The 19,788-nt window shown below is 31.6% G+C and overlaps 1 protein-coding gene across 2 annotated transcripts in view; it reads left to right on the forward strand.

Moving 5' to 3' along the window:
* Positions 1-19,788, forward strand: part of LOC139527256 (branched-chain alpha-ketoacid dehydrogenase kinase-like) — a 51,634-nt gene that overhangs the window by 7,459 nt on the left and 24,387 nt on the right. Inside the window, exons 2-9 of one of the 2 annotated variants that reach the window (XM_071322594.1) lie at positions 1,754-1,822; positions 2,426-2,536; positions 6,931-6,978; positions 11,179-11,298; positions 14,476-14,574; positions 15,615-15,635; positions 17,821-17,894; positions 18,974-19,102. In XM_071322594.1, the coding sequence (XP_071178695.1) occupies positions 1,754-1,822; positions 2,426-2,536; positions 6,931-6,978; positions 11,179-11,298; positions 14,476-14,574; positions 15,615-15,635; positions 17,821-17,894; positions 18,974-19,102 (671 nt within the window). The remainder of the gene's footprint in view (positions 1-1,753; positions 1,823-2,425; positions 2,537-6,930; positions 6,979-11,178; positions 11,299-14,475; positions 14,575-15,614; positions 15,636-17,820; positions 17,895-18,973; positions 19,103-19,788) is intronic. The other variant, XM_071322595.1, reaches the window with a different exon arrangement.

A 19,788-nucleotide genomic window follows, 5' to 3' on the forward strand; every position in this document is an offset into this window, starting at 1 on the left:
ATTATTTCTATTTTTAAACACTATATTTAGATTTAGTTCTATCTTTTCACTTGTTTTTTTTTTCAAAGATTGCCTAGGCCTCAATATTGGACAACAGTTGATGAATTGAGACTATTTTAAACTAGCTTTTAGTATTGATTCACCATTGGCGGATCCAGGGGGTGGGGGAGGGTTCGGGGGGTTGGAAACCCCCCTTTTTCTTGGCCGAACAATGCATTTGAATGGGAGCATATAGTTGGAACCCCCCTTTACTCTGGGTTGGGAACTCCCCCTTTTTCAAATGGCTGGATCCGCCCCTGTTCACCTTTTTTAAAAATTTATATGAAGTTTTGTATTTTCGTATAACAGTGGCAACTCTCGTGTTAACTAGAGAAACTTTGTTTAAAACGAAAATCAGAAAAAAACAACATATATAATGCTTAAGATTAAAGAGTGCTACACACCCATAATATAATTGCCATTATAAGAAAACTGGAGAAAAATTTATCGTACATGAATTCTAAAGAGACTGAAATTAAAACTGTTCAAAACTTTCATTTATTTTTATTAGATATTAAAATTAATGAAGGGAATAGCCTGATTTTGGCTAATGACGATGGCTTGTTTAATGTTTTAATAGGTCGTTTATTTATTACACAAAATTTAAGATGACAACAAGAAAACACTGAAGACGGGGTCAGTGACTTTTTAAACATGTATTGTTCAATCAAGGACATCAGACAAGTGAACTCTACATGCTGTAGTTTAACATGACCTTGAATTATTAACCTTCCAGGAAGTTTGTAAACAACAATTCAGGGATCTATGGATATTTTATTGTTGTTTATTTATAAGTGACCAATACATGTGCATTATAAGACATTTGTCTGTAAATCAGAGAACTGTTTGGGAGGGTTTTTGATGAAACTTTTAGTAAAACTGTCATTTTCGAGAGTAAAAAGGACTGATCACCCATGAACTGTTTAGGGTCTCCACTTTTGTTTTTTATGGAGAAACTCAACTGAGTTATTATGATATAATAGATTATTTATATTAATGATAGTTTTAGTTCAAATATTTATAAACGTCTAGGTACATGTGCATATAAAATAAAATAACAGTGGAAATTAAAATCTGTGACTAAGGTTTTGTTTTTATCTTGATATCAAGTAAACACTACAGTCAGTATGACATACATGACATACAACAATGTATATATAGAACAAAAGAATTCCGTCTGTCATAATTTATTTAAAAGCTCCTCCCCTCCAGCAATAGAAAAGAGAGAAATTGTTTACTCAGCAAAAACAAAGATGTAAGAAATGTTTGTTGCTCTACATGTACATGTATGTACTTTAGTAAAGGAAATGTAGTACAAGTCTTATTTTTGTGAAAGGTATGCTTGTAAAAATTACTCAAAGGAAGCCAATGACATCCACTTGATTACAGGTTCTTGTCTTAGGACACTAACATCTTGAATGTTGTTTGTTTACATCAATTAGTTTGTGGGATTAATTGAGCTTAAGGAGAACCTCAAGTTTTAGGTCAATGATATTTTGTATGCATATGTACATGTTGTATTAGCAAAAGCCATTGACAAGACTCTCCTTTTTAGCAGTCCAAATGCACATTGTCTTGAAAGAATTTAATAATTACTTTTATAAAAGTAACAAAAGTATACTGTAGTTAGGTATAGTGTACAAGAACTATCTGTTAACGACTGGTGTAACTTCTTGTCTGAAAACATATTTATCATTCAACATTCTTATTTCAGTCTTCCATACGTCTGACACCTACAACTATCCTGTATGCTGGGAAAAGTCCTGACAACAGTCACCTATTGGTAAGTCTTATATACACTCAATAATCCAATTAGAAACTCAGCTTAATGTTTTTAATATAAAAAAGAAGATGTGGTGTGATTGCCAATGAGACAACTATCCACAAAAGACCAAAATGACACAGACATTAACAACTAGAGGTCACCGTACGGTCTTCATCAATGAGCAAAGCCCATCCCCCATAGTCAGCTATAAAAGGCCCCGATAAGACAATGTAAAACAATTCAAACGAGAAAACTAACGGCCTTATTTATGTAATAAAAATGAAGCCAGGTTCAGAATGCTCATAAGAGAATCAGAACTTCCAAAACTTTGTTGTGCCAAACACAATGCAAAACATCTCAGTGAGGGAGATATCTTTCTTTACTGAATTTTCACTAACTGTCTTTGATATGAAAACAGGTTGAAGTAGAAATTGTACATATCTTTGGGTATAACTTTCAAAATTAATTTATTCTATGCTTTGCACTCATGAATCATGTTTTGCACGATTTTAACGATTTTAACATTGAGCCGTACTGAAATAAAATGCATATCTCAACCAAGTGTTCAAGCTATCCGTTTGCTCTTTTAAGTATCATATTTCCCTGTATTTTTATTTACAGAAAAGTGCTCAGTACCTGTATAATGAGTTACCTGTCCGTATTGCCCATCGTATCGTGGGATTTAGAGGTCTACCATTTATTGTTGGATGCAACCCGACCATTCTACAAGTTGTAAGTACTAAAATTAGAATAATAAAATTAACTTCATATGCTGCATTAAAATATTAAAATTTAAAGTTCTTTTTGAAATTACTTGTACATGTAGGGAATGCAAAAACCCAGAATGAAATAGGGAATACAAATTCCGACTTCAAAAGTTCAGAAAGAGCAGTTGGAAATTAGGAGTGAAAAAAACGCACAGAATTTAAAAATTAAGAATTTATCAAAATACATGTAATATTTAATGGCTGCCCCTGAAGCTTGTACCTGAATCTGGGAGCAGGAACTCAGTACACTCTTGTAGTGGTAAATTATTTATTTACCACTGCATTATATATTTTATCAGACTACATCAACAATAAAAGTAAAGGATTTGTAATAAAACCTATTTTTTTTTTTTTTTTTTTTTTTTTTTTTTTTACAAAACCCAGAGCCAAATCAGATTTAAAACTTTATTTATTCAGTTGACATTCTCCATTATTCTCTGTTAGAATTATTAATAGCATAAGAGAAGGTGTGGGCATGTAAATTTACTGAACATGAAAATTCCTGTATATATAATACCAAGGATATGTAATAATTCAGTACATAACAACTGTTACATCATGTTATTTTGTATTAATTCTATAAATAGATGATGTATCTAGCAGATTGCGTAATAAATTTCTTTGAATGAGGTAAATCAGTTGCTTTATAGACTTTTCAAAATAAACTGCTTTTACTGAGCCAAGTTTTACCACATATTTTCAGAATCAAGAGTATTGTTTTTATACGACCGCAAAATTTGAAAATTTTTTCGTCATATATTGCTATCACGTTGGCGTCGTCGTCTGCGTCGTCGTCTGCATCGTCGTCGTCCGAATACTTTTAGTTTTCGCACTCTAACTTTAGTAAAAGTGAATAGAAATCAATGAAATTTTGACACAAGGTTTATGACCACAAAAGGAAGGTTGGGATTGATTTTGGGAGTTTTGGTCCCAACATTTTAGGAATTAGGGGCCAAAAAGGGCCCAAATATGCATTTTCTTGGTTTTCGCACTATAACTTTAGTTTAAGTGAATAGAAATCTATGAAATTTTGACACAAGGTTTATGACCACAAAAGGAAGGTTGGGATTGATTTTGGGAGTTTTGGTTCCAACAGTTTAGGAATTAAGGGCCAAAAAAGGGCCCAAATAAGCATTATTCTTGGTTTTCGCACAATAACTTTAGTATAAGTAAATAGAAATCAATGAAATTTTAACACAAGGTTTATGACCACAAAAGGAAGGTTGGGATTGATTTTTGGAGTTGAGGTCACAACAGTTTATGAATAAGGGGCCAAAAAGGGGCCCAAATAAGCATTATTTTTGGTTTTTGCACCATAACTTTAGTATAAGTAAATAGAAATCTATGAAATTTAAATACAAGGTTTATGACCATAAAAGGAAGGTTGGGTTTGATTTTGGGAGTTTTGGTCCTAACAGTTTAGGAATAAGGGGCCCAAAGGGTCCAAAATTGAACTTTGTGTGATTTCATCAAAAATTGAATAATTGGGGTTCTTTGATATGCCGAATCTAACTATGTATGTAGATTCTTAATTTTTGGTCCCGTTTTCAAATTGGTCTACATTAATGTCCAAAGGGTCCAAAATTAAACTTAGTTTGATTTTAACAAAAATTGAATCCTTGGGGTTCTTTGATATGCTGAATTTAAAAATGTACTTAGATTTTTAATTATTGGCCTAGTTTTCAAGTTGGTCCAAATGGGGGTCCAAAATTAAACTTTGTTTGATTTCATCAAAAATTGAATAAATGGGTTCTTTGATATGCCAAATCTAACTGTGTATGTAGATTCTTAATTTTTGGTCCAGTTTTCAAATTGGTCTACATTAAGGTCCAAAGGGTCCAAAATTAAACTAAGTTTGATTTTAACAAAAATTAAATTCTTGGGCTTATTTGATATGCTTTATCTAAATATGTACTTTGATTTTTGATTATGGGCCCAGTTTTCAAGTTGGTCCAAATCAGGATTCCATATCAAGTATTGTGCAATAGCAAGAAATTTTCAATTGCACAGTATTGCACAATAGCAAGAAATATCTAATTGCACAATATTGTGCAATAGCAATTAATTTTCAATTGGAGTTATCTTTCTTTGTATAGAATAGTAGTTGATAATATATGTTGGAAATTTGCCAGACATGACTATGATGTCATTTTCTATTTTTATTTGCCAATAACTTTATGTAAATAACTTCATTGGAAATTTGCCAATATAAAATGTTGCTGATGAAGCTTTTTTTCCTTATCTTATCTAAAATGTTTTTAGATAATGTATGTTGGACATTTGCCAGACATGACTATGATGTCATTTTCTATTTTTATTTGCCAATAACTTTATGTAAATGACTTCATTGGAAATTTGCCAATATAAAATGTTGCTGATGAAGTTTTTTTTATTGTTTTATACAATAAACAATGTATATTCACTTTTACTACCAACCAATCTTTACCATTCAGTGATAACAAGCACTTTATTTTACATTTTAATATTTTATGATGTATTTAAAAGAGTAGTTATTGTTGCAAACTCCATTAGAAATTTGAATTGATATCAGTTTTGGAGAAAGGAAAACGGGGATGTGAAAAAAGGGGGGGGGGTTAAATTTTTCTCATTTCAGATTTCATAAATAAAAAGAAAATTTCTTCAAACATTTTTTTGAGAGGATTAATATTCAACAGCATAGTGAATTGCTCAAAGGCAAAAAAAAACTTTTAAGTTCATTAGACCACATTCATTCTGTGTCAGAAACCTATGCTGTGTCAACTATTTAATTTTAGATTTAAAAAGTTTGAAGAAGAAATCTTTAATTGATTTGTAAGATCTTGACATTTGTTTTGTGTAAAAAAAAACCATGTAATGTCAAAAATTTGATCACAATCCAAATTCAGAGCTGTATCACGCTTGAATGTTTTGTCCATACTTGCCCCAACTGTTCAGGGTTCGACCTCTGCGGTTGTATAAAGCTGCGCCCTGCAGAGCACCTGGTTGTTTCATGCACTGATGTGATATATCAATGCATTAAAAACAATATGTAAACAAAAACTTTTACATATATATATATATATATATAAGAAATGCAGTCATTGAGCATGGAAATTGATGTTAAAATAAATAATGTTATTATTAACTTAAATACATTTTATTTTATTTTTTTCTAAATTTGATACATATACATAAACTAAAAATATGACTTAATCTAAGATTTTTTAATGACTTTATTATACAGAAGAATAATTCAAAAACTATATCATGTACAGCATATACATGTAGTACACAGTGAGCTAGGTGAATAAAACAAGTTTCGTAAGCCACTCGGGTTTCTCCATCTCCAGTTGTAATTTTGTACATAGTTGAAGTGGCAATAGCATAACTAATTATAGAGTAATGAAGCTCCTGTGGAAAACTGCACAATCTGGCTGCTTTATACTGTTTATTTATCATGTTTATGTAGCACAGCAAAACATTTAAACTACAATATAACGTACTGAGATTATTAAGGATCAGTAGTAAAGTACATCTTATACAAATATGTGGTATGATCGCCAATCAGACAATTATCTACCTACATGATTTATTGTTAATAATAACAACACAACTTTCTGCACTAATGTGTTATATTGTGGCAGTCCGTTTTAAGGTGGTACCTAACACTACTGGGAGATAATTCTGTAAAGTCAGCTAAACGTTTTAATAACATTATGTTGTAAAAGGAATATTAAGCTTCTTAATGATCAAAATTGATGTTTTGTCAAACTGCTATATAACTGTGTAATTTTTCTGACAAAACGGTTGGTTCAAAATTTTTGAAATTTTTGTATTTTTGTTAAAGGGTCAAAGTAAATAATTTGACAAAATTTTATGAAAATTAAACGAGCCAAATTAATTTTGGTGAAAGTGTTGGGTACCACCTTAATTGGTGGAGGGAAGCATGAGTGTTCACGAAACATCTGTAGGAAAACTGGAAATCTATAGTTATAAAAAAGATGTGGTATGATTGCCAATGAGACCACTGTTCACAAGAGACCATATGACACAGACATTAACTACTATAGGTCACTGTACGGTCTTCAACAATGAGCAAAGCCCATACCGCATAGTCATCTATAAAAGGCCCCGATATGACAATGTAAAACAATTTAGTTAAGACAAAATGTTCAGCCTTCAGCAATGGGCAAACCTTCTTTACCCAGGGAAAAAAATCATTTTCCATATTTTTATATAAGCTATTTCATACAAAAGTTCGGGGGAAAATTTGATTGAATTTGACTGAAATTGTAGTACTTTAGACAGACAATAAAAAAAAGATGAGGGATCATTCTCTCCATTTAAGACTGTACTATAATTTGTATATTTTTATTTCAGCATGAGATGTACATCAGAGCTTTCCACATCCTGTTTAAACATCCACCAGTAAGTTATAGCAATAAGACAGCAATCCAACAACACTATAAAACACCAAAAGTCCTTAATAATAGATTATATATAAGAAGATGTGGTATGAGTGTTAATGAGACAGCTCTCAATCAAAAGTCACAATTTGTAAAAAGTAAACCATTATAGGTCAAAGTACGATCTTTAACACAGAGCATTTGCTCACACGGAACAGCAAGCTATAAAGGGCCCCAAAAATGAATAGTGTAAAACCATTCAAATAGGAAAGCCAATGTCTGATCTATAAAAAAAAACCCAGAGAAACACTTTTGAACCACACCAACTAATGACCACCAATGAAAAACAGGTTCCTATTGTGCATATTGTGTGTTATTTAGCTTTTTATTCCCTCTGAGATCAAAGTTCAAGGTCACGATTGTAAATAAGAAAAAAACTTTTGCAAATAAAATATAATGTTTTTTACTAGATTATCACTAGACTTTGTATCAGACATGATCAACTGTAATGAATTTCAAAAGCACAGGACTTGCATGTTAGTGAACAAATGGTGAAAGTTATGATGATACAGGTCTGTCTTGTTTATTAACTGGATAAAATATTCAAATGATCTTTTGACAATTGTTGGGAATGAAAAATTAGTATTGATGACATTCATATATTGGTATTGGAAAATTTTTCCTTCTTGCCACCGTGATAAAATTCCTTTGAAACCACACAAACCTTTTCAGTTTTGAAGGCTGTTTATTAACATCAAATAAAATTTTGCATCCCTCTCCCCCTTGACATCATGGTAAGAGGTTAAATCATATCTAATTTCAAAATCAGATAAAAAGTTAGATCCATAAGCATACTATGAGCATGTCTTGAAGTCTGACAGAGTTCAGATGTTTTCTGTACAAATTCATACAAGTGTTGTTCCCCAGCTATAACTATAAAACTTGTAAGATGTATTATGATTAGGAGATAACTGTATTGTATTTTAAGCTCCGACGGCATCAATTGGGGATTTGATGGTCGCAAATTAAGTTTATTGGCGACGCGTTAGCGGAGACAGTAAACGGGTATTTGCGACCATCAAATCCCAAATTAATGCCGTCGGAGCTTAAAATACAATATTGTTATCTCCATTCTAATTAAAATGACAGAAAACAACGTTAAAACATGTATTTAAAATCTGTCATATGGCGTCTGGGCTTGTACGTCCATCCCATAACATCAATTGTGAATTGATGCCATGTAAGAAAGTGATGTTATCCAATCAAAATGAACGTTACAAACATTGTTGTATTAGAATTGTCAATGATACAACTGTCCACAAGAAACCAATTGACACAGAAATTAATAGCTATTGGTCACCGTACAGCCTTCCAAAATGAGCAAAACCCATACCATATAGTCAGCTACAAAAAGTACCTGAACGGCAAATGTAAAACAATTCAAACGAGATAGCTAATGGCTAATTTATGTCCAAAATAAGGAATGAAAAAAACAAACAACAACCACTGAATAACAGGCTCCTAACTTGGGACAGGCACATACAGAATGTGATGGGGTTTAACTAGTTTGAATTCGAAGGTGCCAAAATTATCCAACCTGGGATAGCGGTGTAACATTACAACAAATGAAAAAACTGTAAAAATCAGTTGAAAAGGTGTTAACTGTTCAGATCTACATGTATATAAAGCTGTAGCCCTTTTCACAAAAAATCATAAATGTAAAAATTATTGTAAGTCTGAAACATTCTTTAATAATTCAACTTTTTATACGACCGCAAAATTTGAAAAATTTTTCGTCGTATATTGCTATCACGTTGGCGTCGGCGTCGGCGTCGGCGTCGGCGTCGTCGTCGTCGTCGTCCGGCGTCCGAATACTTTTAGTTTTCACACTCTAACTTTAGTAAAAGTGAATGGAAATCTATGAAATTTTAACACAAGGTTTATGACCACAAAAGGAAGGTTGGTATTGATTTTGGGATTTTTGGTCCCAACATTTTAGGAATTAGAGGCCAAAAAGGGCCCAAATAAGCATTTTCTTGGTTTTCGCACTATAACTTTAGTTTAAGTTAATAGAAATCTATGAAATTTTGACACAAGGTTTATGACCACAAAAGAACGGTTGGGATTGATTTTGGGAGTTTAGGTTTCAACAGTTTAGGAATTAGGGGCCAAAAAAGGGCCCAAATAAGCATTATTCTTGGTTTTCGCACAATAACTTTAGTTTAAGTAAATAGAAATCAATGAAATTTAAACACAATGTTAATGACTACAAAAGGAAGGTTGGTATTGATTTTGGGAGTTTAGGTCCCAACAGTTTAGGAATTAGGGGCCAAAAAGGGACCCAAATAAGCATTTTTCTTGGTTTTCGCACCATAACGTTAGTATAAGTAAATAGAAATCTATGAAATTTAAATACAAGGTTTATGACCATAAAAGGAAGGTTGGTATTGATTTTGGGAGTTTTGGTCCCAACAGAATAAGGGGCCCAAAGGGTCCAAAATTAAACTTTGTTTGATTTCATCAAAATTGAATAATTGGGGTTCTTTGATATGCCGAATCTAACTGTCATGACTGTGTATGTAGATTCTTAACTTTTGGTCCTGTTTTCAAATTGGTCTACATTAAGGTCCAAAGGGTCCAAAATTAAACTTAGTTTGATTTTGACAAAAAATGAATCAGTTAGGTTCTTTGATATGCTGAATCTAAAAATGTACTTAGATTCTTGATTATTGGCCCAGTTTTCAAGTTGGTCCAAATCGGGGTCCAAAATTAAACTTTGTTTGATTTCATCAAAAATTGAATAAATGGGGTTCTTTGATATACCAAATCTAACTGTGTATGTAGATTCTTCATTTTTGGTCCTGTTTTCAAATTGGTCTACACTAAAGTCCAAAGGGTCCAAAATTAAACTTAGTCTGATTTTAACAAAAATTGAAATCTTGGGGTTCTTTGATATGCTGAATCCAAAAATGTACTTAAATTTTTTATTATGGGCCCAGTTTTCAAGTTGGTCCAAATCAGGATCTAAAATTATTATATTAAGTATTGTGCAATAGCAAGTCTTTTCAATTGCACAGTATTGCGCAATGGCAAGAAATATCTAATTGCACAATATTGTGAAATAGCAAATTTTTTTTTAATTAGAGTTATCTTTCTTTGTCCAGAATAGTAAGCAAGAAATATCTAATTGCAAAATATTGTGCAATAGCAAGATTTTTTTTTAATTGGAGTTATCTTTCTTTGTCCAGAATCAACTTAAATCTTTGTTATATACAATATACAATGTATATTCACTTTTTACTACCAACTGATAAATTAAAATAATCTTTACCATTCAGTGATAACAAGCAGTTTTTTTACATCTTAATATTTTATGATGTATTTAAATGAGTAGTTATTGTTGCAAACTCCATTAGAAATTTTAATTGAGATTAGTTTTGGAATAAGGGAAAGGGGGATGTGATTAAAAAAATTGGGTTCAATTTTTCTTATTTGAAATTTCATAAATAAAAAAGAAAATTTCTTCAAACATTTTTTGAGAGGATTAATATTCAACAGCATAGTGAATTGCTCTAAGAGAAAACAAAAATTTTAAGTTCATTAGAACACATTCATTCTGTGTCAGAAACCTATGCTGTGTCAACTATTTAATCACAATCCAAATTTAGAGCTGAATCCAGCTTGAATGTTGTGTCCATACTTGCCCCAACCGTTCAGGGTTCAACCTCTGCGGTCGTATAAAGCTACGCCCTGCGGAGCATCTGGTTTTTTATTTTAAGATTAATTTTTCATGTTAAGATTTTCTAGCCTATTTCGCACTGATTTGATTTCACGATTGTCAAATTACTTGATGCTGATAAATAAGGAAAACCCAAGTTTTACTTAACTGGGACAAATTATATTCAAGTTATTTATAACCAGCATTAAGGTGGTACCTAACACTACAGGGAGATAACTCTGTAAAGTCAGCTAAATGTTGTTGTAAAGGAAATATTAAGCTTCTAAGTGATTGAAATTGGTGTTTGTCAAACTGCTATATAACCAGTGTAATTTTTCTGATAAAATGGTTGGTTCAAAATTTTTGAAAATTTTTATATTTTTGTTAAAGGGTCAAGGTAAATACTTATGAAAATTTAACGAGCCAAATTAATTTTAGTGAAAGTGTTGGGTACCACCTTAATATTGTTTCTAAATAGTTTCATGACCTAATATGTCATTACAGGTGATAGATTTAAGATCAGAAGAGACTTACACAGAAACTTTAAAACAACTTCTGGACGAACATAAAGATGTAGTTACATTGTTAGCAGAGGGATTCTCAGAGTGTAGAAAACATTTACAGGTTTAAATCTTTAGCTTGATTCATTATTATTCATGGAGAACTAATTAGGCTTGCTTTAGAATTTGCCAAAACCACAAAATTCAGTGTTCATGGAATTGCATTTTTCCTTAACATAGAAAAGATTTATATCTAAGCTAGACTAAACACAGTGTGGATTCATTTTTATTCCTGGAGAACTAATTTTTATGCCCCACCTATGATAGTAGAGGGGCATTATGTTTTCTGGTCTGTGCTACCAACCGTCTATCTGTTCATTCGTTCAGGTTAAAGATTTTTGGTCAAGGTAGTTTTTGATCAAGCTGAAGTCCAATCAACTTAAAACTTAGTACAAATGTTCCTTATGATATGATCTTTCTAATTTTAGAGCCAAATTAGACTTTTGACCCCAATTTCACAGTTCATTGAACATACCCAAGACAAAATAAATCTGGAATTCCACTGGAATACCGGCTGGAATTTTGATGGGATTCCAATTGGGATGTAAATCCCGGTGGAAATATACTGGGATCCCACTGGCATATTGTGGGATTTCAATTGAGATATCACTGGGATAAAATTTCGGGATTCCCGCAAAAGAAGTGGGATCCCGATGTAAATGTACTGGGATAAAAATATTGGATTCCCGTAAAAGAAGCGGGATACCAATGTAAATCCCTGTGGAAATATACTGTGATTTTGATTGGAATATACTGGGATTCCCGGAGAAAAAAAGCAGGATCCCAAAAATAAATCCCAGCAGGATATACATGCCAAGGATCCGGAAATTTTTTCACCTAATTTCGGTCATTTTCATATAACATAAAAGTTTGTGCCCCTTTTCAAAAAAAGTTTGTCAAAATCTCATTACTGCACGAGTATGCTCATATTGCACTGCCACTGGGATTCCTGGGTCATGACAGTTTTAATAGTTTGATTGTATTATAGTTGAAAATTATAATTTGATAACCATTTTGTACTCAGACAAAGTTAAAAATATCATTAAATCCCCTAAAAGTATAAAAAAAAATCCACAAAGAATCATTTGTTCAATACGTTTTGAAGCAACAAATTCAATAGAAATATTATTGCATGTTTATACATAAAATTGGAAGCTAGTCCAAATAATTATGACGTCTTGGAAGGCTATTTTAATTTTTTTGGCAAGTTAATTACCCTCCCCCTTTTTTTATCCCCTGAAGATAAATAACTTCCGATTTATTATTTTCACCAAATAAACATACACACAACTGAATTAAATTTTTACATACCAACCAGTTATGCCTGTTATGTGACAACAAGTTTATTCATTGTATATGTTAAAAATAAATATATTTTCAGTTTATGCTATCAGACTTTCTGATGTTGATTTGCTCAAATAAAAACCATAAAAATCATAGTTCCTCAATAAATTTTTTTTATAAGCATTAAATACACATATACACATGTTAAATTAAATTATTAATGCACTTATCTGAAAACATCGGATTCATCTTAGTCCTCCATTAATCAGCTTCTTCTTCTTCTTCTCTGTATCTTCAACCTCCTATATAGGAGAACCACACCAATCAGTGTAATCAGATTTTGATGACGTTTTTACCAGTACACTAACGTCAAAGTGACGATCTCGCCCAATATTAGATCAGCCAGAAGTTGATCTGTCTCCATATGGTATTATAAAAAAATTAAGGGTATCGCATAAAAACATTAATTGCTGGCCAGTTTTTACTAAACATAAGAAAAAAATACTTTACTAATCGGCACAGGGTGCATGCGGATAAGTTAGTGGCCGCATTATTTAGGACAGTATTTTCTAGGGTCAAACTGTTCAGTAGAATTGAAAAAAAGCACGCGGTCATGATTTTTTTTTACATTTTACATACGTGATCATACGTTGAGAAACCAACGATTTACGATGTCGATCATTATCTTATCATTGATGCTGTACGACAACTAATAGAAACGCACTTATGTGAACTTGGGGAACATCAGAAACGCCCAAGCTTGTCTGGCAAAACACCCATTGACATTTCTCGGACGCCCTGCCATTTTATTCGCGAAAATCTCGGCATTTTTCTGACTTTTATATAAATATCTGTCAAACTGAAAATTAAGTGATCCATTAAGTGATTGGCTTCACCTGACAGCTTTGGTGTCATACACATTGTTAATTAACACCAATAACCTGTACTTGATGTTATCAGAGACATATATGTACACAAACCAAACACTTACATATTTTCAACTACATGAATTATGGTTCATACGTTTTCCCGTTTCAACTAGACTGGGATCCCCGCTTCAGACAGTTATCCCGATTGGGATCCTATCTTTAGACAGTTCGGATTAGGATCCCAGCTTCAGACAGGTACCCCGATTGGGATCCCAGTGTCCGATATTTATCCTGTTTCATCTAGACTGGAATCCTGGCTTCAGACAGTTATCCCGAATGAGATCCAGATGCTTATCCCCGCTTTTCCTGACAATTTCACCGGGATTTCATTGGGATCCCCATGGATCCTGTTTTCGTTTTCTCTTGGGTAGAAAATGAAAGTGCAAGTTTCAGGTTAAAGTTTTTGGTCAAGGTAGTTTTTGATAAAGTTGAATTCCAATCAACTTGAAACTTAGTACACATGTTCCCTATGGAATGATCTTTCTAACTTTAATGCCAAATTAGATTTTTTACCCAATTTTACGGTCCATTGAAGATGGAAAATGATAGTGTGAGTGGGGCATCCGTGTACTTTGGACACATTCTTGTTTTTGATTTTGTTGGTTTATATAAATCATGACATGAATTGAAGTGTTTAACAAAAGGTTAACCTTCTATAGGCTTGTACCAAATCAAGTATCCATGAAAATACAATTATCCCTAAATCCACAAAAGTTGGTAACCATTTATAGACGAATGAATCCCCAATATGTTGATGTTTGGAGGGTTATTAAATATAAAAGTACTCTCTTTTATAAAGATAATTTTATCTTTTCAACATTTACTGAGGGTTGTTATATGAAATATTAACCCCTCCCCCCCCAAAAAAAAAACCCACACATACTCACACACACATAGCCACCACCACTACCATCACTTTATATACACAATTATTTAAAGTCTAGGTTTTAGTTCTCATGACTGTTATTGTCAATTTATGTTGTAAAAAATATTTTTAATTAGTTTTATATGAATCATTATCTTTGTAGAATGAAGGAATGATAAAAGCTTTCTTAGACAGAACATTGAAGTCAAGACTTGGTATACGAATGTTAGCAGAACATCATTTAGCCTTACACAGTGAAAAGGTGGGTTGTTTGTCTTATATTATGTGGTTATATGTTAAATCATAAGTAATTGGTATATCTTAATACCAGTATGTAGTTAAGTAATTTTGACAATTTATTACTTTTATGACTGTTATTTATTAGAATGGTTAATGTATAGGAATATGGTCAGAATTTATCCTGTATAAAGTATATTTGCTGGATAAAGTTAAATTTTCTATAAACGATTGTACTTCATATTCCTGGGACTAATATATAAGTAAGAGTGGTAATGGGGAACCTTTATGACAAATAATGGTAAAATTTCTTTCCAAATGACCAATGGTAATTTTTGGTGCATGATAAATGTACACTTTCTTTTAGACAATAAAAAAATTTGACTGATTTTGATGAATCAGGTTAAATTTTTCCCCTTAAAAAATTGTAACGATAATATTTAAAACCTCTGATGAAAAACAGTAAAATTCTAACCAATTTGACATAGCTTTCTATAGATCAATAAAAACAAATATGAACTATGTTAAGATTTTTAATTGAAAACTTACATCTTTGCCTGAAATAGATAATTTTTTTATTCATTTATTCCATGCCACTATTTTTAAATTTCAATTTTAATCTGTGAGACCTTTTAATTTGTCCATTATATTAATAAATGAAATTACCACCTTTGTATTTAAAAAAATTTGTTGCTTGTTATAATTTTTTTTTTTGAGACATTACTAGGTTTGAAATTCTTATAAGTAATGATAATAAAGTAACACACTGTTTAAAACATTTGAAATAAAACAATTCACTGTGTCAAAATCTAAATGCAATTTTACATACCCCAAAACAAAGATAATTGGTTGAATTTCACATTGTTAAGGACATTGTAAACCAATCATAATGTTTTGATGCCCCTTTTAAAATTATTACCCAGAATGCATTAAATTCTGAAATGGAAAATTGAAAATGACAGATTATAAGAAAAATAGAACCTACCATAACAATTGAATAATGGCTGTTCAAGGGGAGATAATATTAAACAGTTTAAAAAAAATAATATATTATATATTTGAAAGAATGAAAACTATAATGCCAGGGTAGATGAGTATAATTCGTTGTTGATGTTAAGTTCAGGTTCTTGTTCATTTTTTTTTACTTAATTGAATTTTCATTTGTTTAAATTAATTTTGTAAAAACATTACAACTGTTCCATGAATCATACATCAGGCCACGGAAGGTTCTTCAAAATTTGAAATATTTGTTGGTGTTTTGAGCTATGAGAATGTAATAGAAATTCTATAATTGCTGGTAGATATGGTTTCCCCCATTTTAAAGTGCCTTCCCTGGGTACAATGCATGTTTTGATGGAACAGCCTTTAGTTGGAGGATTGATTTAATTCTTGTGTTGGAGGAACCAATGAGTCATGCCCACATATGTTACACATCGTAAAAGTTAAAACATCATATTTTTTCATCTTTTTGAAATTTAACAGTATTAGTTACTGTAAATTAAGAAATTATTGCGTGCATTTATTATTGTGATTTTGTCATTTTAGACAAAAATGTGATTTTAATTTTTACAATTTTATGAAAAATCCTTTAAAATTCATATATAATATTTCAAAATGCAAGTTTAAATTAATGCGTTCACAACGCAAGGTTTGAAATGAAGTGTTTGTGAAATTGGTGATGTCTTTGGGTTAGGATCTATGCTGTTGTATGATTCCTTATCTCTGTATAGAACATATCTTCTAACACGGAATAACATAACAGGTGCCACTAGTAGAGCAGGATCAGTTTTATTCAATTCCTTTTATCTTTCCTTGTCCCTTTGTTTCTTCTGCCTCTGTTAAATTTTTTTAAAGTACTTTAATAAAAAAATAAGTATATTATTTAAGGAATAACTGTAATATTTTTTCTGTCTATGAAGAAATAACATGAAAAATGTGGTGCACACTGAATAACGTGCGTAGCGGGTTATTTAACAGTGTGCACCACATTTTTTATGTTATTTCGAATTGACAGAAAAAATAGTACAGTCATTTCTTATAATTTAATTCTAAATTCCATTTTAAACAGTAGAAAACCATGAAAAACATTGATGACGTCACGGTCACATGACTAAATTATGTCTATGGGCTAATAACAAAATAACGTCACCCAATCAAAAATCGTGTTACATCCAAAATTAAATTATATTATATTATATTTGAATTAACATAGGTAAACAGATTACAATAAACCAACTGATATTGCTGATATTTTTAATACTTTTTGCACTTCTTAACTGACTTCACAACTATTTATTAATAGCTTTGTTGATTTATATATCAGAGAATATCGAATTTAGACTTAACCTAGTTATTTTTCTACACACAAAAGTTTCCATAATATTAATTAATCATCCTTAAGAATTAGTTGGTTTACAGTATTTTGTCATTGAAAAGCAATTTTTTGATTTAGTAAATTCGTGTTGTTTTTGAGGTGAATAAAGTGACATCAATGCAGTCAAATTCTTTTACCTTAGGGATGACATCAAAAGATCGATGTAGGATAAAAAACTTAAATCAAATAGTTTGGGGTGGGGAGGTTCAAATTCTGCGAGTTTTGTATATCTAAAATCGATTTCTACATATATCCCTATTGGTAAATCAACTTTTCCCAAATTAAGTTAAGAGGGGGGTGGGGGGTCAGTGAGAAAACTATGTGAATTAAGTTTTTTATCCTACATTGAACTTTTGATGTCGTCCCTTAATGACTCGAGTTCCACTGCAAAAACTGTTTGTCCTGTCCTGATAGTTTCTAGATTTGTGATATATTGGTGTAAAACTTCTAGAGACTTCTTTGGCTTACTTTGTAAACTCCACTTGAATGAGAGGAACCTTTGTATTTCTGTATATCAAACATATTTTCTTAATCATTTTTTGAAAACTTGAGTGTGTTATATTATAACATGTTGACATCATGATGAACTATTCTATTTATTTTCAATGATAATTTCTGTATGAGACGAAATAAATGTAGAACCACAATGCACAAAGTCAAAAATAGAAAATAAAATATCTGAACAAAAGCGAAACTTTTTAATTGGCAAAAGATGTTCTAAAAATAATAAGAAAACAGCAGGCTGAAATCTGATTTTTTTCAGTATTACAGTACCTGATAAAATGAATTTGGTTTTACATATATTTTTAAATGAGGCATTTGTGCATTGAAGATGAGATACATTTATTTCTTCATTGTCCCATTGTATATTTGCACATATTCCGATATTCTCTACAGCCAAACCATGTGGGGATAGTCACTGCATCATTCTCACCTCGCTCGCTAGTCACACAGAAAGCCGAGTTTGTAAGGTAATGTAGTAAACATCCTGGTATGTTGGACTTATCTAGATACATATCTATATACCTATATATTGTTTATTCAAATGAAGGCGGCCGTAATATTGTTTATGATATAAAAAATTGGCCACAACATTGATTAGATTTTGATTACTGTGGAATCATTTATTTTTGTGGGTACCAATTTTCTTGGATTAAGAAAAACTTCCATTTTTCGTGGATATTTTATTGTATTTTGCTTTTTATATATATAGCCAAAATATATATTTCTATGGAACATTTGTAATTTGTTGACAATTTAAATTCGTGGTTTCCCTATACCCATGAAATACACGAAAGTTGGTATCCAACGATTTAATAATGAATCTACAGTATGTAATTGGAAAATACTTAATCTAATTCTCTTATGGAGGTAATAGAGTAAGATGATATTAGTCAGTAAATCAGAAAAAAACATAGACTTTTATTGATAGTTCTCTTCAAGATTGGCACTGATGTCTGATAAATTTGAGAATGGAAATGGGGAATGTGTCAAAGAGACAACAACCCGACCATAGAGAAGACAACAGCAGAAGGTCACCAACAGGTCTTCAATGCAGCGAGAAATTGATAGCATAGGAAGGATTACTATAAACAAACCATTTCTGATACAAAAAAGGACTTCCATTCCCCTATTTAACCATTAGAATCAAAACACCACTTTCAAATGTTGTTTCATGTATGTCAAACTAAGGTTTAGAATATGGATTTGTCTGACAGAGTATTAAGACCATTGCAACCATTGTTTGTCTCGCGAAAATAAAAAAAAACCTAGTGTTAGTGTTGGCATAAATATATTTCTTCAACAAACAAGAAGTTTTCATTGGACAAAAGAAGAGTTGTCACTTGGCATCCATTGTCTGATTGTGTTGCCTATATGAAAAACTGGCAATGGTTGGGCAAATTTGGAATGAAATAATTTAAAAAATGCCATTCTTTAGCATTTGTCTATTTCTGTATGATTCTGCATGATTTTAAATGTTGTTATGCTTTTATTTTATTTTTATACCCTGTTGTTACATAATTTTGACTGTGTGCATTTTTGTTTTCAGAGATGTTTGTCAAAATAAGTATGGACACGCCCCTGAGTTCCGAGTGACAGGACATGTACATGCTACTTTTCCATACATTGCTCCACCATTTGAATATATATTGGGGGAACTTCTAAAGAATGCATTTAGGTAAAGGTTTTATCTCAAATAAGACAATAACAAACAAAAATGCTGCAGAAAATATATATACTTCTCAAAAACATACTGCTGTTAATGTTTTTATACTGGAAAGCAGACAAATTAGGATTGTTTTGATAAAAAATGTGTGTTGTTATGTTTTAGAGTTATCTTTCTTTTGACTCAAGGTGGAATTTTTCAAAGTGTAGATAGCAAAGTCTATTTAATACCAAATGTACACTTTTTTTGTCAATATCTAGTACTGCTAGAGTAATTGTGTTTTTGTGATAAACATATGTTCTATTTAAATAGTTCACTTAAATCTCAAGGGAAAGAGAGAAAAACGAATTAAACATTTAAGAATTGAATGCTTCTTTTTATACGACCGCAAATTTTGAAAAAATTTTCGTCGTATATTGCTATCACGTTGGCGTCTGCGTCGTCGTCGTCGTCGTCGTCGTCGTTGTCCGGCGTCCGAATACTTTTAGTTTTCGCACTCTAACTTTAGTAAAAGTGAATAGAAATCTATGAAATTTTAACACAAGGTTTATGACCATAAAAGGAAGGTTGGTATTGATTTTGGGAGTTTTGGTCCCAACATTTTAGGAATAAGGGGCCAAAAAGGGCCCAAATAAGCATTTTCTTGGTTTTCGCACCATAACTTTAGTTTAAGTTAATAGAAATCTATGAAATTTTGA

The sequence above is a fragment of the Mytilus edulis genome, chromosome 6 (assembly GCF_963676685.1).
Source record: "Mytilus edulis chromosome 6, xbMytEdul2.2, whole genome shotgun sequence".
Lineage (NCBI taxonomy): Eukaryota > Metazoa > Mollusca > Bivalvia > Mytilida > Mytilidae > Mytilus > Mytilus edulis.